Genomic DNA, 22,444 nt, shown 5'->3' on the forward strand with positions numbered 1-22,444 from the left:
GCAAGGTATAATGCCCATTTCTAGTACGTACATACAAACAGTGACATTTAAAGTGTATACCCCGAACAGCTTAAGAGGATTAACGCGTAAGTGCTGAACGTTGGCATAAGCTAGAAAAGTAACCAATTATTGAAGAGGGATATTATTTCACAGATAATGTAACTTTAAATAGTTCTAAAACTTCACAAAATAGGTCGGTATAGTACAGAGTAATCTATTAGGAACAATAACAATAGTATCATCTAATATATTATTCTTCAAGCAAAGTATACACCGCCACCTTAGCCTGTTAACGCAAAAGGGCTATTTTCTTTTTATTTCTCTCTATTCTTTACATCTCGTTTACTGGGAAAGTGGGTAATGGGTAAATTGCGCGCCTTTGTTTTTTTCTTGCGACGATGTGCAAGTAGTTTTAGCGCTTAAGGAAGAAAAAGAACTTAGGCTCTACCGAACCTTTCTGACAATAATCTGTGCAGAAATAGAAATTCGGACGGTCGGAGTAAACTGAAGTTCAAGTAGGCTTGAAATTTATAAATGACGTCAAACCTACGCTTCTAGATGCCCAAGGCAGGTCCTAAAAAATGTACGTTGAATGGGCAAATTACGGTGTGGGTGCCGCAGCCAGAGTTATGAAAAGACCTTAGCGAGGGCGATCGGAGTGTGCGTACGAACAGGTAAGAAATTCAGCTTATAACAGTTTTTTTATTGCCTGAAAGCAGTACACAATTGATACGAATATTACATTCGGCTCACTCCGACCCACCGTCCTGCGCTGTTGAAAACTCGGGCGATTCCTTTCCCCTACCCATGCAGCACGGGTAATTTGCCCAATATTGGCAGGGATCGTTTCACAGTGGTCCTTTGCAGGCCCAGCATTTGCCAATACACTAGCAATATTGGGCCGATTACCTGTGCTGCTCGGGTAAGCTTGCACACCACGGTGCAACACACTTGAATTTTCGGATGCCCTCTTTAGAAGTGATAGTGCGAGCTACTGATATCACTTAATCCGTCAATACCGGATTCTGCGCTCGCCGCGGCTGTACTACACCGGCTGCAAGCTTTTCTTTATAATGTTTCACCAAGCTGGTGCCCTTCAACTACTTACTTTCTCCGCCCAGGCATTTTTTTCAGATACATCAAGGAAGCCCTCATCAGAGCCTATTTTTTGATCGAGGTGAAATCGTTTCACTGCTGTACGACCCGACTTGAGACTTTGCGCACGTTCGGCTAGATTGAGCTTTGAAATGGAAGTTAGCGCAGCTGGGACGACAACAGAGCGAAATGACTACAAGGTAAAGAAGAAGAAGAACGAACACGACTCAGGCTATGAATGATGCCATAGTGAAGGGCTCCGGAAATTCGACCACCAGGTATTCTTTATAGTGCACTCACATTTCACAGCTACACCAGTCTTCATCGTTTCGCCTCCATCGAAATATGGCCGCTGCTGCCGGGAACAAACCTGGATCTTTAGGGTCAGCAGCCGAGCGCCATAACCACTTTTGCCACCACGGCGGGCCACCTTGATTATCAAAGAATGAGTGACCAGCTAACCCAGGGGTAAATTTTATTGTAGAATGAGTTTAAATGCGGCCGTGAAGGCTGCTCCGTTTTTGGAGCCATCGCAATCGTTCTTCATTCAGTCATTGTATCCGATCGAGGAAGCGAATGTAAAAGCTGCATGCAAGTACCGTGAGCAGCCCTCGAACCTCGTACAAGCAACAACATTGGGAGGCATACACACATTTTCTGCAGCACTTTCACAGTGTGACAGCTCATAATTGTTTCGATACAACGAAAGCAAAAATGTACATAACGCAAAGATAAAAAACATGCGAATGGTTAAAAAATAACAATGCATAATTAAAGAAGGACTGCACCGCGTTGTAGTTATTTATGAAGGTTTTGCGCATGGGCTCCCAAATCCAATCACTGGAAAACAGCTTCCGCGAGAAGCGAGAAGCACTCATTTGCATATCGAAGCTGATTGCATATGCGAGCTGATTTCGTTATCTGATGTAGCAGGTAAAATGTGAAAGACACCATCGAGCCACGTGCTATTTTACTTAGACAGCGGTTCACCGACTCGGACAAGCGATCCTAAAATATTAAAATGCGTTTAATGCAAAGATGCCGATGTAACACACAACATGAAATTTCCGCTTTAAAACTTGTCGAGTCAGCGGACTATAGTCCGGAAAATACGGAAACTATAATTGCTTTCAGTTCAGGCAAGTACAGCGCAATAGTAACCTTACAGACGGAAATGTAAGGCTGTCGTGCAACTCCTGTATTTCACGTCCGCTCGTCTGCATATCTTTATCTCTGCCGTGTGCGTCGCTCGAGCGGTTGTTGTTTCTAGTGGCACTCCTTACAAGGCGCCTGCGTCGAAGAACTGAAGTTCGAGGGTGCAGTGGTATCATTTTGCTGACAACCTCGGGAGCGCCTCAGTGCTTCGGTGCGTTCTTAACAAGGGCCTGTGTTGTGCATTTTGGGCACACTTCAAACGTCGCTGAACAAGCAAGCGACGATAGCTGTGTCAGCAGCTGCTTTTCGAAGAAGCTGGTGTGAGTATTGGACCTTCAGTCTTCCGAAGCAGTGGCACCCACAGACCGAAGTATCCGGGTAAACTACCATTCTTTTTTTGTATGCACGAACACGAGGCTCGTACTACGCCCTAACCACAGTCACCCTGAAGCTCGACATCGAGTTGCTAGCGGCCGACATAAGGTGAATGCATGGAAATAGAATTTGGTTCTTCAGATGGGTTCCTATCGTGCGTTCGATGTGAAGAAAACCGTTTTTTGTTTAATCGACGAGGACGGCCATCGTACGCGAGCTCTTCATACATCAGGTGCCAACATGGTTGCACTCGTTAAACTGTTTAGAAACTACGTTCGCCTGGCTTTGCTTCATGGAATTCGTACTTTATAAAGGATTGAGCATGTAACAGTCCCCGCTATAGCACCAGATATTTTTTCGTTCAATAACCTATTTAACACGCAGTTGTACTTGCATGTTAACACACTGAAGTAAAATTCATAAATTTCATGAAAACGCTAAAAACATTAACTCTTCATGTGCGATAATAAAGAGCTGAGTTGTTATTTTGCCTATTTGAAAGGGCGGTTTTTTTCTTGATTATTGAGGCGCTCATGCCAAGCGGGCTGGTAAATCACGAGGCTTACCGTGTCGTCCTAACACCCTTATCGGATTGGCAGCCGAATAGTGCTTTTGAAGCGTGCTGTCGCAGAGCTGTTTGATCTGAAATATGGCTCTACTGTATAAAGTAATTATAACGCCAGCGGTGAATGACCCTCGAGTGAATAAGATGATTTCCATCAAATGGAATAAAAGAAGCACCCATGGTGCGAGCCGTTATCGACGACGAGCAAGGGAGGGCGGTGTGGTTACTGGTCAGTCATGCTTGACCGTCAACACCTTCAGTTTTCTCTCACATGGTTAACTACAGTCAGGCTAACAGTTAAACCACGATTCGTCGGGCGGTATGCACAAGGTTCCAAGTGCGGAGCTAGGGCAGAATGCTTTTACTGTTTCATAAACGCTTCATTGCACCACTCGTCGCTGTATTTTTTGACGCAATTTCAAGATTACCTAAGCATTTTCACTCTAAAAACACACGTAACATAAGGAAGCGGCAGCTTCTTGCTATTTATAAAACGTGAACGTGAGAAAACGCCAGCGCCAGTGTAACAGTAATCGTTTATGGCAGTTTAGTTTGGACAGCTAAGAGATGCACAGAACTATGCGAAGTTGAGCGTGCCTGGCTTAGAAATTGGCGCAATTTGAATTTACAGTAAGCTAAACTCTGGGCTTCCCAACGCTACTGGTTCATCAGTAAAGACCTGAGTAGCGAACGTCCAATTCTGGCAGTTTTGCCATTCTTTCTTAGGAATAATAATATGTGTCAAGTATAATTATTGGGACGACAGGAAATTTTCTGCTCTAATAAATACCAAGATATTACCCTCAGCCATGAATTATCGCATCAATAAATACGTATTTGTTTACTATTATACGTGTTCTACACGACCAAGCACACTGCTTTTCCTTACGGATGCCTTAGTAACACAACTGCGTCAACCACCCTTCCCAATCTCAGCTGAAACGCGTAACTGGTCCTCTCAGCGGTGTGTTGTCTTTAGAGGACAAGCCGAATGACGTCCGTTGCCTTTCAAGCGCAGTGCCAAGCAGTGTCAACACAGCTGCGCTAGATACGTGATCCATGGGGAGAAAAAGCTAGGAAAAAATTGGAGGACGCTTAAGCTTCGCATTTAAGAGTGGAACGCGACAGCGTGTTGCAGCACTGCCAGGGACTCCGCGGAACGCCATCGCCCGTTCGGGGCGGCGCCCTGACCGTTAGACAAATCGCTCTGCTACGTACTGTGAAACGGACGCGCGGAGCGGCAAACCACGCAGAAGCGCTGCCAGGCGCCTTGGCGAAACGCGCGGGGCTCAAGTTGCAGTCGTAGTTCGTCGGTACATCGTTCTTGACAAACCCGATGCCACAATCGGGAACCTGCGTTGCCAAGGTGGCACTGCAATTGTTCCATTCGGTGACTCAAAACTGCTTTTGTCAGCCGCTTGGGCCGCTGCAAACGCAATAACACATTCTGCGCGATTAGATATATCTAATTGCAGTGCCACCTTGCAGTGCCACCTTGGCAGCGCAGGTTCCCGATTGTGGCATCGGGTTTGTCAAGAACGATGTGCGGACGAACTACGACTGCAACTTGAGCCCCGCGCGTTTCGCCAAGGCGCCTGGCAGCGCTTCTGCGTGGTTTGCCGCTCCGCGCGTCCGTTTCACAGTACGTAGCAGAGCGATTTGTCTAACGGCCAGGGCGCCGCCCCGAACGGGCGATGGCGTTCCGCGGAGTCCCTGGCAGTGCTGCAACACGCTGTCGCGTTCCACTCTTAAATGCGAAGCTTAAGCGTCCTCCAATTTTTTCCTAGCTTTTTCTCCCCATGGATCACGTATACCCGGGTTTGGCTGACAGCATTCATTCCCTAGCTTCTCTCGGCGTAGCCCAGATATCGCGCCTTCGACAGAGCGAGGAGGCTCACGCCAATAAACGCCTGAAGGTGACGCGGAAAAGTACTAAGAGTACTACCCAAAACTGCTTGCTCGTCTCGATAGGCAGTGTGTTATGGCGCAGCAATCGGCACCGCAAACTTCAGCGCAAGTTCCCCATAGCTTCCACAGCTTCCGCGCCGAACAAACGGGTAGCAAGCCGCAAGGTTCGTGGTGAACGCGGTTTGGAGGTACGGTGCGTCGTTCGCCACTCACCGCGTGATTCCTCCGTGCCTGCACGGCCCCACTGGGCCCGAACGAGGTGAGCGGGAGTTGCGATTCTTGTTCGGAGTGGAAAGGGGGACACAGCGCTTGCATTTATCTCTCTTCTGAGGGGATGGTCGCTGCGCTGTGGGGGGAGGGGGAATTGGTCTGGAAAAGAAGGGAAGTGCTCGCAGCGCACCGCGGCGCGCCTGAGAGAGGTTAGAGTGAGCGAAGGAGCCACACAATCTGTTTGGGCATTGGCGTACGTTGCGAGGAGGAGGAGTGCAAGGAGGAGAATTTTTCGCTCACGGCCAACGCCGTCGACGTCGACACCGGCTTTTCTGCTACACGAGCTCCTTAACGGTGTCGCGTTAAAAGGTCACTAGTCAACAGAGCCCAGTTTAGCCGTGATACCGCGGAATAACGATTTCACATTCGAAGCTTTCATCTTTCAGAAACTCATGCGAATGTTTGTTATGAGCAACACCACTGCTGTGATGGTCTTGGGCGTAGCAGTGCCTCGTCAATTTGTTTCGCCTCACTGATGCCTTAGCTTACTAACTCTGATCATGGGAAAGAGCAGACTGAGACAAAGAATGTGTACAGAAAGCTATTACGTGTAAACATTCTCTATTAAATCAACCTGAATCACGAGCGTACAATGGCTGTGTTCTATCACAACTGAAGCGTGCATAGGCGGCCGCTAGTTGCTGCCGCATATTACGAATTTTCGAGAAAAAATGCTGCTTTCTTTCCACTGAACGTTATTATTCACATGCTCTCAGTCTCAGTGGTTCAATGTTTTTGCGTAAAAATTAAAAATTGCAGCGGCATAATTTTGGTACAGTAAAAATCTCAAAGCGACGGCAGGAGATCGACCCGCTGACGGCGAATAAGTTTAGTTTAGCAGGGTCGTATGCAAGTAATATATTTATCGCAACACCTTTCTGTACGGAGGACACGGAAAATGTACGCAATAAACACGAGAAAATATCATTCGTGCAGTCAGTGTTGATGAAAACGATGGGCATCTTGGCTTCTTTGACATAAGGTGGGCAGTGATGGAACACACCTTGCAAAATAGAGAACCTTCAAGGTTCAGGCCTTCAAAATAAAAGAGTGAACATAATTTTTATTGTCCAATGCCACCTCTTCTTCAAAGACGTTCTGCAGCTCTTCCTGTAATCATGTCGCGACTACTTTTGCTCTGTACTAGCAACTTGGAGACCCGATTCCTTTGCACAGAAACAGAAATAAGTTCGCTGGAGAAGATGTTGCCGAAGTTCGTCTGCGAACCGAAGGAGCTGATGGATGGATGGATGGTTGATTTTTTGGTTGAGGGATAGTTTGATTGATGTATTGATTGTTGGAATGATAGATTGATAGATAGATAGATATATTGATTGATTCATTGATTGATTGATTGATTGATTGTAGAATTGATTGATTGATGGGACCGCAGCGGTGGCCTAGTGGTCTGAGCATCCGCCTCGCATGCGGTAGGCGCGGGGTTCAATCCCCAGAATCACCGGGTACCCAACGGTGATACAATGGGTACGAGCTTTCCACTGCCTGGTGCTCGGCTTCTTTAGGGTGAAATGCTTGGTAAATGGGTTTCTGACCCCATATTGTGCAATGAAACCTACCTTGTGCCACGGTGCTCTTTGGCCAAAGTTGCCCTTGCGCCATGAAAAATTAGTATCATCATCATGGTGGACGGATGGACGGATGGACGGATGGACGGATGGATGGACGGATGGATGGATGGATGGATGGATGGATGGATGGATGGATGGATGGATGGATGGATGGATGGACGGACGGATGGATGGATGGATGGATGGATGGATGGATGGATGGATGGATGGATGGATGGATGGATGGATGGATGGATGGATGGATGGATGAGGCTGAACGCTTTAAATGGGGTGGTGCTTGAATCCACCTAGCCATGACTTGTATGCTGCATATTGCGCCAGCAGCCACTGTTTTCTTTTTATACATCTTACTGCTACTGGTTTCCAGGAAGGTCGAAAGCCTACCAACATGAACAGACTTATAGTGGTGGCCATTCTTTTAAAGGCAAGCTTTTGCTCGTCTTACGACGTCCAACGCGCCACGAGCCTCGGATCAGTGGGTGGTCTGAAAATTGACATCTTGGGCACTACCGTGGAGGAGTACCGCGGCATTCCTTTCGCGGAGCCACCCATCGGACAACTTCGCTTTAAAGCCCCAGTTCCTGCCAAGGACACAATACGTCGACGGTGCAACCACCATCGACATATCAGCCCGCCGAAGCAATGGGGTCGTCGCGCCATGCCATGTGCAAGCGTGACGGTGTAACCACGTCGACATATCGGCCTGCCGAAGCAATGGGGTCATCGCGTCATGGCAGCAGCTGATTTCGTTCACTCAACCCAGACATAAGTGTAGCACAATCGCGGCGCGCGAAGGCGCTCGCTCGTCACGTCATTTTTTTTTATTTCGTGGGCTTTATTTTGGAGCTCGACAAAAAAGATGCACGTGATGCTTTCTTTATCGCAAATAAATACAATAGGGGTTTCTGAAGGTGCTTTCCAACTTTGCTATTGACATTTCTGTCTAAAATCAATATTTACGCAGTTAGAAAAATTCCTGATTGCAAACTAAATAATTGCAAAACAAAAATTGTCTATGAAGCGCAAGCCGGTTGGTAAGTGTATGTAAGTGGTTTCGCTGGCCTACCTAAAACGTCTTATTTTTGAACCCTTGGCTAAAGTTTGCCTGGACACCCTGCATAAAGAAAATATGCCTCATGCGAGGAAGTTACCTTTGTCGCATCGAGGTGGTGCAAGCAATACGACATCGAGAAGGTGGTGTACAGCGACATCACAATAAGAAGCACATGCAATATAGTGACTTATTTAATTGCCGAAAGTGCCATATTTCGCAAATTTCGTGAGAGTGGTTTCAGAATATTTCGGGAGCATACAAGTTCCTAAAGAAGAGGTAGCAGGTCGCCAAGGAATCCCCAATTGACTCTAATTGTGCAAGGAAGATAAAACCAGCCGTTTACGCCGCTTCCTATTCTACCGGCAGTAACCGTAGCAGGAAATCATCAATACCTAAAGTTCAAACTCATTCATGCCTGCTGTTCTCGGAAGAGGACATATTTCAGATCTTTTCGAACTTCTTACGCATGTTGGATTATGCAGTCCCAAACAGGACCAGACATTCACGGCGTTGGTGGACATCCACATGCACACGGCGCCTAAAAGAATCTCACTCCCGAAAGCCGTCAAAAGTTGCGAAGGCTGATGGGCACGCTTTGGGCGTTTAGGACACTTAACGAAGAAGAAAGAGGCTCGGCATAACGAAGTATTCAACACGAAACATAGCCTCTCCCATCGCGAAGGAAGAGAGCCATTTCTAAACGTGACAACGCATTTTTTTCGCAACAGAGTTCACAGGGGAGGTTGCTCTCGCAATTTCCTTTCCTGTTCCGAGATGAAGCAAGCGCAATGATTTTTCAGGCCTCTATTTTACCAAATTGTATGTTGGGATATAGTCAAAACTGTTCTCGAAGTCCATTTATTTTTTTCACAAAACCCCCCAAAACTAGGCAATCCGAAAATTAGTAGTTCAGTTATATCATTGATACCTTCGTAAGGGGTGTGAAAATTTTTTTTTATATTTAATGTTTTGGCGTTTACATTTTCCAATTCAAAGGCACTGGTTTAAAAAGGCCGTGCCATAAGGAACAATGCGTCACTCGCCATTTTCGAAGCACGAATATTGCCGATAACGCACTGGTTTTTACAGAAAATGTGGCTGAAGAATGGACGCTGTCTCGAACGTGTCACGTGTCATAGGAAGTGAATAACTGGTCAATATTCTTTAGACTCGGCGCTGCGGTGGCCTAGTCGTTTGAGCATCCGCCTCGCTTGCGGAAGCTGCTGGGTCCGATCCCCAGTGCCCCCGGTTACAAACCATGGTCACAAAGAGTACAAGCTTTTCCCTGGCCTGGTACTCGGCTTCTTCGGGGTGAAACACTTTGCAAATAGGTCGTCGACCCCACCTTGAGTCTTGGGGTTTGAACCCGGCACCACCGCTTCACCGGAGCAGTTACCTCTACCAATTGAGCTAACCGGGACAGCAAGGTTACCGTAGGGCGAGAGCGAATTGATCAGTAACTCGAAGTGGGAACAGAGTTCGTCAAATGTTTGAGGAGAATCCCCCAAGGTGGAGTAGATTTCTAACAAGGGAGCAATTACTCATGTACGCACAAACGCGTACACGCCAGTAAGATGAAAAACTGCAATTCAAACAACGGATACCAAAAATTTCGTCCAAATCAATTGGTAGAGCGACTGCTCCGGTCAAGCGGTGTTTCCGGGCTCGAACCTCAGACCAAGACGAATTTTTCTTTAACTGCGAAGTTTCTGAGAAAGCTGTATATCTTTCCTTTCTAGCCGTATGGCTGCGCTTGTGTGGATGCCAATGAGTAATTGCTCCCTGATTACAAATGTACTCCACCTTGGTGTATTCCCATAAAATATTTGACCAACTCTGTTGCCACTTCCAGTTATTGATCAATTCGATCTCGCCCTACCATAAGCTTGCCGCCACGGTTAGCTTAATTGGTAGATCAACTGCTCCGGTGAAGTGATGATATTGGGTTCGAACCCCGGACCAGGACGAATCTTTTTAACTGCGAAGTTTCGGAGAAAGCTGTATAGCTTTCCTTTCTAGCCGTGTGGTAGCGCTTCGCTGGATGCCAATTAGCAATTGCTCCCTTATTAAAAATCAAGCATCGTCTTCAACTTTAATCAGAACTTGTAACTTGTACATTCCTTAAAACTTTTATATTGCTTCTCACTCTCCTAGAGGGAAGAGAGAGCAGACTCTGAACTTTTCGTTCAAGCTACGGCAGTGCACACCAAACGCGTACATGCCAGTAAGATGGAGAATTGCAACACAAACAATAGACACCAATAATTTCGTCCAATTCTGAACATGCTTGGGGGCGAAAGCTCCCATAAACCATCCCTCACGAAACTAAGCGTCTGCCTTCAAAGCCCAACTGGCCCGTACATATCCCTACTTTAAATTGGAATAGATTTTCGTTGCCAGTTGTTGAGCGCGGATTATTATGCTGCGAATCATTGGCAGACAAAGCCGTTCGCGTTAATCCGTTTTCTTGTTAGAATATTTCTTGATGACATATCCCGTAATGCGGGATGTGGGGTCTGGAGGTTGCAAATTTCAAACTGCGCGAAAAGAGACTGTCAGAAAACATTAGGCATATGAAAAAAAGGACTATTCCTGCGTAATAAAGCACTATACTATCCATTGTGCTCAGGGATCCCAAGGTGACTCTCTGAGTCAGCTTCCGCACGTTGGCTTTCAGCACGGAAAAAGACGGGCGTCAAGCTCCTGTTGGTTTGCGTTTTGAACAGCCACAAAGCATGAGCGGGGGTTTAATTCTCTTAAGAAAATGGCAGTTTAATGAACAAGTTACAAGAAAATTACTTCGGTTTTTCTAATCCTACATTTTGCTCGTGCAAGGCATGGGAGGGGACTCTGAACGCCACTAGTCGGAGAACTGGCTGTCCGCAGCCTTTGGGCGTGGAGCCTATCACCGGCGACATCGAGTACGGCGAGGACTGCCTCCACCTCAACGTGTGGGCACGAGAAGGCAGCAGCAATGCGCCAGTGCTGGTCTGGATCTACGGAGGCGCTTTCTCGTTCAGCTCGGCATCAGCCGACAACTACACTGGAGCCGTGATCGCCGCCAAGACGGGAATCGTCGTGGCATCCATGAACTACCGCGGAGGTGTTCTTGGCTTTCTCAACGCGGGCTGCCCGGAGTCGCCCGGGAATATGGGGTTTCTCGACCAGAACCTTGCACTGAAGTAAGCAGACTACTCCTTACGTGTTGTTTACTGCGTTAGGTGTGAGCGAAACGCCGCTGTTTGCGTCAGTGTGAAGCCTCCTTCCCAGCACTGCTAGTGGACTTTTATGAATCGGGGCAAGTTCCGGGTGTCGTCTGGAGCCCCGAGTTTGCCTGTAAATGAGTAAGCTTAGGCAGGTGCACATAAGCCAATGAAAACCAAACATTTCAACAGAATTATTTTTTATGATTGCGTTCGATAACATACAATAAACTATGACAAGTCTTCAAGCAAAACTTTTATATTATGTCAAACTCAAGGTTTAGAAGCTTGTTGGGCTCCATCTTCACTGATGGCTGGAAGCTGTGGCGGCAGCCTCATGTCACCCTTGAAGAATGAGACCAGCCGGCTTCGAAACGTTTGGTTTTAATTCAAAATGTTTTGGTTGAAGTTGGTCAGAGTTTGTCATGAAAAAATAAAGCCATCCTTCGACAAAAACGAAATATCTCCTACGAATGCCCCCCTCCCCCCTACCGCCCATCCGCATCCATATCCCCCTTGATGTGCACCACCTACATCACCTATTACTCCAAAGAGACTTCACCAACAATCTACCCAGCCACTTCCACCCTTCAGAATTCCTCCTGCTGCTTCTTCCTAAAAAATGGCCGCTACCCATCTACACCCTCCAGGAGATTCTACTCGTCAGAAGTCCAGATGAAAAAAAAAAAAAACTCATTGAGAAGAGAATCAATTTACAGTCAAATGTAGAAACAAAAGTGCTAACGCTGAGTCGGCTCAGCACATCGCATGATCGTCTTTGGATTTTTGTTTATTCATTTTACATCGACTACCAACCTGATATTAGTCATTGCATACGAAAGTGCCCAGGAATATTATCAGGAGTTTAACGCGGGTAAATATAGACGCCCAATATTACAGGCCATGGGTCGGAAACATTCTCGCGCCAGCAGAGAAAAGGAACTGAAGGAACAGATGCTTGGATGTACCAATATGTCCGAAAAAACTACGTGAAAACGAAAATTAGTCGCAACTCACCAAATGGTAATAATGTTGCTACACAAGTGAAAACGTAATCGCAGCGGATTAAAAGCTGTACAAAGAGCAGTTGTGCGGCATAAAAGAAGGTTTAGGTACAGATTACAATGTATTATCAGTAAATTTATAAGTTCAGGACTACAGCTTCTATAGTCAGGCATGTAATAGCGTGGCCGCCGCAGGCAGAAACATGTTTCTCGAGGAGAATAGCGATCTTAACAGCTTTCGTTCTATAATAAGTCTCTAAACATTTTTCGGTACAATTGTCGGGTTGTGCGCGATCGGTTCCTATACATTTTTCTTTGGAGAGCAACTAAACAAAGTAGCCGAGGTTAAGGATGCTTCGAAGGCAGGGTGCGGCGTTCCTGGTAAACTATTATATTGCGCATGTGTAAGAAAATTATATAATCTGCGCGTATTGGTGAGAGAAACAAATCCGAAGATTATGTGAATCACAAGAAGGGCGTATTACGGCACAATCACTCAAGGACAAGGATTCTAAGTAATGTGATTTTGAGCTCTGATTAAGGATTCTTTTTCTGTAGGTAACCCGAGCGCATAAAGCATACGGTTTGCATATGCAAATGGCGAGAGCATTTTTTCAATATTCCTCTTATACAGAACTTTCACACAGGTTCTGCTTATGCGAGGAAAGTCTTACACTGCTACGAGTGCCAACCAATCATCGCTTGCCTGAGTTTCCTCTTGTTCTGCGCTGAATTTATTTTGGTCCTTTTTTCACAATATTTTTTGGCTGCGCAAATGTTACTGACTAGTTATAAGCTGATCAGCATCGGTAGGACCGTAATTCATCACGTGATCAGCCTGTGACCGCGCTTCGAGCTACTTTGTGTCTTCTTGAGTTGGGTCGTGTGCACACCTGTAATCACTTCACGACGCAAAGCTCATTCGTGCGATTGGGTGAGCACCCTGCGGACTTTCCTCATGCCTCACGCGTTGTGCAACCTCTGTTTTAATGGCGTTGGAAAACCTGCTGCTCTCCAGAAGCACCACCCTCCAACCACCTCTTCCTCTCTCTCCCTCCCTAGCCATCGGTCAGCTCATCCACCCACCCAGTGAAAACCTCAACGCACACACGCCCTTTTCAATCCTCTATTAGAACAATGTACTGAACGTGAAGCCTCGGCTTACAGTAAAAGCATCAACGTAAACATCGAAGGTAATTCCAACCGTGTTCGCAGAGTATTCGCATCACATGTCTGATCATCTTGTAATTTCGTGGTGTATAATCTTTTCGTTTTTTGGAGTCGTTGCATTGAAATATGTGTGATGTCAAGTCATTTTGCATTAGTTCCGTGCTTTGTTGTCTTTATGCACGTGCCTTCTAATTCAATTTAAGGTTTATCTTCCTTTGCCTGTACTATCTCTCCTTGCTTTGTAAGGGAGGCAGGGGGCTTCAATCAAATCGCTCTTTTTCAAGGTACTTTTACCCGCAGTCTTCCCCAAAAAAATAAACAATTTATAATAATTATTATTATTATCTTCCGCCTCTCAGCTTGCCTTGCAATTTCTCTAAATCTCTATTGTCTTAATTTCCTTTCGTTTCCAGATAGTGTTTTCATTTTTATTTTCTGAAAATATTACCTTTCTGCCCCTTGCTGAATGCCCCTGTGTGTCGTCTAGAGAGATATGAGTATCGTAGTTTTCGGCGGACAGAACGCACCTTGTCTATAGTAAGCAGAGATCTGTTTCTTGTTTATAGTCAGCAGAGATCAGTTTCGTCAAAAAAAATATTTTTTTCTCGATTATCCGCACTAAGATTATAGTCAGTACACGAAGCTTAATATCACATTGAAACATAATGATTTTTAGCGATATTGAGAACACACTCTTGTATATTCGGCACCTGGAGTTATCCCTCAAAGCCAGAAATTCGATAATTTAAACTTTTAGACTCCTCGGAATCGTGTACAGCTAATTCAAGTAAACAATTTTATAAATACATATATAGATTGAACCTCAAATAGGTAAACACCTTGGAATCAAAGGCGAAATGGCATTCAACGCGGCCTTTTTCGCAGGTGGATCAAGAACAACATTCGGAATTTCGGCGGTGACCCTTCACGCATCACGTTGTTTGGAACGAGCTCCGGGGGGATAAGCGTACACGCGCACGTGCTCTCACCCATGAGCCGCGGTCTGTTCCGGCGGGCCATCGCAATGAGTGGCGTTGTCAACTCGCCTGACCTGACGGAGTCTGCCAGCGACAGCCTGTCCAAGGGAGACGCCGTGGCCGACATTGTCGGCTGCCGCTCGGCCAACAAGACGCTTGCGTCTCACCCCGAAGAAGTTATCGCCTGCCTGCGAACACGGTTGGTATCGCATGCTGATTTCAGTGCTGTAGCTGGCTGGCATGGTTTCCTGTTATTCATGTCACTACCTAGATTGCCGTCGCTGTGGCTGGATTCGCTGTTAGGACTTTATTTATTTTGCCGTAACTTTGCCCATGTGATAGATATACTAGTTTCTAGCGTGTTTTCTAGCTTGACCTTAAGGAGGGCCTATGAAGGCTCTTTTAAGTTCTCTGTTTAATATTTACACGGAGAGAGCGAATACAGAAAATTCAAGGATGTTAATCATGCATAACGCAGTATATCTTGCAGATGCACGATAAGGAAAATTGCTAGAAGAGCGAAAGTGGAGAGAGAGAGAGAGAGAGAGAGAGAGAGGAGGGGGAGAAGGTACAATGTGCCGACGAGGCGTGATCAAGTAAAGAAAAAATTAACGTCAAATGATTGCACTGAAAAGCCCTCCGCTCGAGTTTCTGGCCTGGAAATTCACAGCGGTTCTAAATTATTCCAAAATGTAAAATATTTGCCCCACAAGCCCAGATTTCCTCAAGTTTTAGGATGACTGACTAAACTGAGTTGAAGGTTCTGGATAGTAGTCAGGTCGGCGCAGCAAGTTATGAAAAGTAAAATTTTAGCGGTAACATTTGGAAGCATAGAGGCGCGGGAATCAGTGAAGATGGGTTAGTCATTTGTATCATCATTATGGACAACAAAAGCTAAGCACAGGCATTCCAATCATACGCAGAATACGTAGCAACATTGCGCAGAGAGCGCGTTTGTAATGTGTACTGAAAGAGGTAGCGCGCAGACAACGAGGGACAAGGCTACGAAAGAGACACACAAGCGCTGAATTTACAACTGGATTGATTTATACAGAATGGCACACATAAATGCCATTAGTCCGGGCTGACATGCCCATGTCATCGTTAACATGAAGCAAAATGTACCAAATTTTAATTCGAGCGCTGTGAAACTTCTACAGGCTTGTATCTTTGCTTAGTCAGTGCCATGGATGCCTTGCTCGGCGCAGCGCCCCTAACCTCCCTCCCCCTCTTCGTCGTACACGTGGGAACGTCGACGCCACACTACCGTAAAAAATGCCCTAAACTGTTGTTCCGCTAAATACAATTTATAACCAAGGTTTTGTCATGATTGTCGCCACCTAGAGAGAGTCGAAAACAGTGTGCACAAAGAGAGTGACTGATACGAGTTTGGTCTCCACCGCAGGTCGGCTGATGAGCTTGTGGCGGCGTCATTCCAAGCGGTGCCCGAAAAGCACATACCCTTCCTGCCCACGTACCCCACCGCCTTCCTGCCCGTAGAGCCGTCCGTGGCCGTCCGTTCGGGAATGTTCGACAGGAGCGTAGACCTCCTCACAGGTGTGACGTCGGACGAGTCCTCTGTAATGTTTGTCTGGAAGCAACCGAGGCCCGAAATTCTTGCCGATCAACTCGACAACGTCGACAGAGAGACGCTTATAAGCGCCCTCTACGAGGTGAGGGACAGCTCTACATTGTTGGGTTGTTAATGAGAGAGCCGTTACTTGTACGTCCCTTGCCACAGCTTCGCTTGGGAAAGTGCACGATCAATGAGAAAAACCCTGCACGCAGTGTGTAGATCACGCATGGCAGGGATAAATTAAAATAGGTGGATCTAAGCCTACGTGACGAGGGCAGATATAAAGCAATGAAAAACATTTGTCTCTTCTTGCTCCCACGGTAAACAGCATCGGCAAAAATAATACAAAGTGTGCAAAGGGAAGAGCACTGGACTACCTAAGCATGAGATACGGTGAACTTGTTTATCGCTGTATGAATGAAATTTCACGTAAATGCATCGTTAAGAATAATTTGAGGTTGAATGAATATACATGGTCCGGCGAACTGTAATGGCAAAATTGTCGGTTATGATATTGCATTTACATTGCCACAAACAGCATAGAAGCCTACAAGAACGGTGGACGTTACCAGGAGATGACGCCACGCACACACCAGCCTAAGAGGGGCGCGCGTGAAAGTGTGGTAGCAGTGGAATAGCGCTGCAAGCATAAGTACTGAGCACAAATAGTACTACAGTACAGTACTACAGTACAATAATACAGTACAGTATACAACGAGAGACACACACCGGACAAAGCATAAAGACAATAGAACAAGGCAAGGAAATAGTAATCATATATGAGAAAACCCCGTCAATTTATGCATCGGTGGATAAAAAAACTTCACCGCTGCACACACCAGGAAGGCTAGAATGAGAAGAACGGTAAAAAATTTCACAATCAATCAATCAATCAATCAATCAATCAATCAATCAATCAATCAAAGGAAGCTTTATTTCATAATTAAAAAAAAATTGTACAAAATATTTGGACCGATAGCCTACATGGCTAGTGTCCGGTCCAATACAAATCAAGTCATTTAGGCATTTAGGCAACCACATAAATATGTAAAGTGAAAAAAAATGAAAACAGCGAATTAACACAGCAAAAGCATCCAGTGTCCGATCGCATGCAAAAACAAGGCATTTTGGCAAACGTACAAGGAAGGTATACACCGGCATTTTAAGAAACACAGAAACACAAATAGGAATTCACATGATTACTTGATTATGCAAGAAATATAATTTAGAAGATAGTTTAAAATTTCTGGCAAGCTTTATTTCCAATGGCAATGTATTCCAGTCTTTCGTCCCAATGAACTCAATTAATCTCTCACCGTATGTGTTGTGATGGATCGGAAGATTAAAATTACCATTGGCAGCATGTCTTGTGTTGCGAACAGGCAAAGTGAATAAGCTCATCGGGAGTGGAGAGTTAGTTGTTAACATGCAGTTTACTAGAAGGGAGATTTTGTAGTCGTGTAGGGCGGAAAATTTTAGTACTCGAACTTCTTCAAACAGATTGTTACTTGGATGATGCAATGGAGAATATGTTATAATCCTTAGTGCTCGCTTCTGTAACCGTTGCAGAGGTGTGAGATAAGTTGAGTATGTGTGGCCCCATGATTCGCAGCAATAACTCATATGACAATGAACGAATGAGAAGTACAAGCTTCGTAATATGTTGCGAGGAAAGTATTGTCTAGCCTTAATAAGGACGTAGCAACCAAACGCAGCTTTATTACAAACGCTGTTCACTTGATTCTTCCAGTTAAGGTTATTGTCAAAGATAACACCAAGATATTTAAATGAAGGAACTGATTCGATTATACAATTGTTCAAGGAAATCCTAATATGGTTAAAATCAACGTTTCTTCTTCTTGTATGGAAGACGACATATTTAGTTTTCGCAACGTTCAATGTTAATCTATTGTTACTGAACCAGTTGGAAACAGTCATTAAATCCTGCTTCATGTCGTCTTGCATCGCAGAAACCGATTTACCTGTGAATATGAGGGCCGTGTCGTCTGCATACATGAGAACCTGCGAAAGCGAGACTGAACCTGGAAGATCATTTATATAAATGGAAAACAGTAGAGGCCCCAGGACAGATCCTTGGGGTACTCCGCATTTTATATAGCTATATGTAGATTCAAGGTTGTTAATTACCACTTTCTGTTGTCGACCTGATAAGTAACTGGTTTGGTTTATGGGGGTTTAACGTCCCAAAGCGACTCAGGCTATGAGGGACGCCGTAGTGAAGGGCTCCGGAAATCTCGACCACGTGGAGTTCTTTAGCGTGCACTGACATCGCACAGTACACGGGCCTCTAGAATTTCGCCTCCATCGAAATTCAACCGCCGCGGCCGGGATCGAACCCGCGTCTTTCGGGCCGGCAGCCGAGCGCCATAACCACTCAGCCACCGCGGCGGCTCGATAAGTAACTGGTGAAAAATTGCAGTGTGTCATCAACAATCCCATAGGCGGCTAGTTTCCTCAGTAATATTGGATGTGATACAGTGTCGAACGCCTTCTTCAGGTCTAAAAATATACCAATTGCGATTTCGTTTTTATTAAGAGCTGAATTTATCAACTGGGAAAGCGTTAGAACGGCTGTAGAGGTCGACCTGTTTGGGACGAAACCGTGCTGCTGGTGACAGATGATGTTATACTGACTAAGGAATATTTTTAGTTGAATGGCAATTAGTTTCTGAGCATTCAGAGGTCTTGGAGAGAGCTTTGAATTGAATTGAAGAGCTTTCATAGGGTTATGGTAGCATGTCCGTCCAGGATAAAGAGCAGCACAATTCTCAAGCTAGTATGTGATGAGAAAAACCGCTGACAACATTGCAAGATAATCAAATGTAGTCAGGATACACAATTTTTCTGCGCTTGACCAAAAGAATGATTGGCAGTTGACACGCCAATGAATCTGAATTGAAGAAATGTTGCCGGCCAGTATATAGGTAATAACAACAGGAATTAGTTAATGGTAGAATCGTCGGATATTCCGCGACGTTCCAGTCGAAAGGGAATAAAGTAGTAAAGGAGAGAAATTGGATATAAACAAAGAAGAAATACAGAGAGAGAACTTTCAAGTGGTGCGACAAAATGTTCTCGAACTAGTAGAGAAGAAAAGAAAAGTTTAGCTTTTGGCGCTGCTGTGAAGAGCAGGCCAACAGGTTTAACGCCCATTTCAGTACAAGTGGAGTTAGCGTAAGAGCCGCTTTTTATTCAGTTCGTAAATTATGGGAAATATTAGAATAAAGTCTATGAAGGAATAAGCAGAAACAAAAAAAACATAGCAGGACACTTCTGCTTGTTGAGTAAGGCTGCCAGATTCGGATTTCAACATTTTTATCTGCAATTATTCTGGTCAAATATTCGCATTTAGATAACTAAAAACTGGTTAAAGTTGATAACAATGCATTTAAATCCGCAAAAAAAAATTCTATACGCGGAACAATCTGCAGAGCAAAAACATGGCTTAGTGTAGTGGATGCGTTCTGACTGGACGACTGCGAATGAAAGAACTTTCAACGTGAATGACCTTGCTTTTTTTTTGGTGTTCATATAATGCAAAAGTTGTCTATGATGTCTTGCTTGCAGAATTTTTCTTTGAAATCTTGTTTTACATGGGTGTCTTGCCTTGAAAGAGCTGATGGTCGCTTGCGCTCGAAATGTAGTATATTTAAGTGTGACCTTCAAAGAAAGAGTTTCGGGCTGTGTTTTGCCCTCAACTCTGTTTCGTCGCTGTACTGGAGATTTGTCAATTTATAACAAAAAGTTTGATCGCCGTTAAACCAAGCACGACGTGCAAAAGCACTCTGAATCGTATTTGTTTGACAATTGCCTAGAATTTTCCTTAACTAGTCCTTCAAATTCGCTGCACGCTTGCCTAGAAATCAGCTTGCTTTGTTTTTTAACTCTCATACCACGTGGCCTTCCCGTAGCCACACCGTATCAAAGTCATTTTATCTCAGATGTCAAGGTTCAAAAGTCGAGGCTTTGAAGACTCATCGACTTTTTTAGGATTGCTGGTGAAGTATTAGTTGAGCACTGAAGTTGTATTTGGTTAATATACGAGCGATTTATTCATGTCTTAGAGGATCACTTAGTAAGGAAGAATAGTGATAAAATCCCTGAGTTAAAGCATAATCTATGTCCCTTGCACCATCCAGGCACTCTCTTTCTGGTTGAAAGATGTGCCTCCCTCTCTTCTGGAGAATAATGAGGCAGAAAGCAAGACTGAGATCAGGCGGAAGTTCGTGGACTACTTGGCTGACCGACTGTTTGTGTGCCCCATGCACACTGCTGCTGCTGCCCATGCCTCACGGGGTGCAACGGTGTATACGTACGTGTTTGCTCACTGGCCAGCCAAGAGGGCTCCACTGACCTGGACTGGAGTCGGTCACGGCACGGACCTGCCTTACATCTTCGGTCTACCTCTACTCGACAGGGACCAAGTAAACTTCAACGACGAAGATGTCGAGGTGACCAAGAGACACCTCCGGATGATCGGTGCTTTCGCAGGGTGAGCAACGTCAAATTTTTAGCGAATGGCGACTAGATTCCTCTCTTCCGTTTTCCTCTTCTGCGCCAACTGCCTTGCTGTACCGCTGCTAAACAGGAGTAATTGAATAAGACGTTTAATTTTGTATGATTTAGTTTACCACGTATTTATTTTCAGTGGTCATAGTTTCTTCACTGTTTCTCACTTCCGAGCGGGGCGATTTTTTCCCACCTGCTAACTCCTGAGAAACATGAACTTGGGCATAAGAATAACTTTCTTTAACTTGCGATCGTATGCTTGGATTGGGTGCAGTTTTTCTGCTCATAGCACTTCCGGTAGCTTCTAACTTTTTTAGCCAAAGTAATGATGCTGGCATATAATTGAAGTGTTGTCCCGTCGTCACGAGCGTTGTTAAATATGGTCCACCAGTTTCTGAAAATTAGCCGGCGCTACTCCACGAATGCACAGTTCTCACGATGTAATACCGCGGATTATATCAAGTTTTGTTACACTGATGACGTAGCATCAAGGCCCTTAGTGCTAGGAGTGATTGCCAAAAAAACTGCGTGAAGACAACAGCACAACAAGAGGCAGAAAGACGCACACACAAACTGCATCTTTGTGCCTCTTCTTGAACCGGCTAGCTCTACATGAAGTCTTGCTAGGAGACTGGGAGTGCTTTTTAAAAAGTGAATGCGAATACTACTATCAGTGAAAACGAAGAAAGCCATAGTTTAAAATGCAAGTAAAATACACAGGACACTGATTTCGCGAAGAAAAACTTACACCGAAGAAAAAATGCAGCTTTTGCAGCGTTTGGTTTTAAACAGACTTTCCAAGAACAGTTAAAAGAAGTGAACGTCATATTCTCACGCCTGGTGAGTAAAAATTCTGAACTGCAATGGCTGTACTAGATGTATATTGCATGCAGTTTGAACGGTTAGGTAAGTTTGTTGAAACGCATAGACATAATGAATAATTCTGCACGTGAATATGTTATTCTAGAACGTGCTTGCTTATTCCTTTTATGTTTTATCCGATATACGGTTGTAGCTGCCTTAGTGGTTCCTTGAAAAGTTTTAATTAATAGCTGTAATCTTTTTACACACATATTACGAGTGCAGGTGTGGGCTTGCTTTCTAGAGACGCATCGTAGTGTGTGCCAGAATAGCTCGTTACGCTTCGTGGTGTTGTGTCGTGAACAAGGCTAATTTGTGAGTGGCCACGGATAGTAAGACGGATGACAGCGGATAACAATCAGAATCTGTGGCAGCTGTAACTAAGCCTCACCGTCCTAACTGTGCCTTTGCTTATCCCCAACTTTCAGGTTACCCGTGCACCCAGGGGTGTCTGCCTGGCCAAAGTACACTGCAAGGAGACCGATTTCTATGCTGCTAGAGAGCAACGGCACCACCAATATCAATGGCTTCCACTTGGACCACTGCGCCATCTCAAGATGTTAGCCAGCTCGTGCCTATCAACTTTTGTGATTTCTTGTTTCAGCTGACCTTTTAAAATTGTGAAATTTTTGTTTCAGCTTGCAGTGAACAATATTTGTTACTTGTAAAGGCGCTTCATGTGAAATGTTCGTATATATAGAAACTTTTGAATAAAAACGTCAGAGTGCGCTACGTTCTGCACTGTTTCGCTTCGTTATAGAAACAGAAACTAAAATTTTTAGGCAATGATACTCCCAGTATTACACAGCTTGCTTATCCTGAAACTTGGGGCCAATATATTTTAATTTGTGTTTTTACTTGTCGACTGATTGAAATGTTGTTTGATTCGTTAAATAATTAGATTTGTTCTGAACGTGTGATATGGCTTGAGATTTACACTGCAGCTGCAAAGGTCACAGTTTACTTTTTTCGGCGCTCATTTCTACGGCAAACCGTTTTAAAAATTTTACATGGTACATTAGGCTATTTTTCCCTCCAACCTATGACACTCCAGGGTGTACGTCCCCATTACCTTCACGTGGGAAGACAATGGCACTCATGAACCACAATTT

At 44.9% G+C, this 22,444-nt stretch overlaps 1 protein-coding gene across 1 annotated transcript; it reads left to right on the forward strand.

Moving 5' to 3' along the window:
• Window positions 1–2,367: 2,367 nt before the first annotated feature.
• Window positions 2,368–22,069, forward strand: LOC144105650 (acetylcholinesterase-like). Its single transcript, XM_077638761.1, has 7 exons — window positions 2,368–2,628; window positions 7,325–7,542; window positions 10,843–11,193; window positions 14,274–14,564; window positions 15,771–16,038; window positions 20,102–20,454; window positions 21,761–22,069. Exons 2-7 carry the CDS (start codon window positions 7,346–7,348, stop codon window positions 21,894–21,896), a joined length of 1,596 nt encoding a protein of 531 aa, XP_077494887.1. The 5' UTR covers window positions 2,368–2,628; window positions 7,325–7,345; the 3' UTR covers window positions 21,897–22,069.
• The last annotated feature ends 375 nt before the right edge of the window (window positions 22,070–22,444 follow it).

Source organism: Amblyomma americanum, chromosome 9, assembly GCF_052857255.1.
Source record: "Amblyomma americanum isolate KBUSLIRL-KWMA chromosome 9, ASM5285725v1, whole genome shotgun sequence".
Taxonomy (NCBI): Eukaryota; Metazoa; Arthropoda; class Arachnida; order Ixodida; family Ixodidae; genus Amblyomma; species Amblyomma americanum.

Coding starts and splice junctions, on each gene's coding strand:
- LOC144105650 (XM_077638761.1), top strand. CDS start 7,346: ATGAACAGACTTATAGTGGTGGCCATTCTTTTAAAGGCAAGCTTTTGC. Junction 14,565..15,770: donor ATCGCCTGCCTGCGAACACG/GTTGGTATCGCA, acceptor TCTCCACCGCAG/GTCGGCTGATGAGCTTGTGG. Junction 20,455..21,760: donor ATGATCGGTGCTTTCGCAGG/GTGAGCAACGTC, acceptor CCCAACTTTCAG/GTTACCCGTGCACCCAGGGG.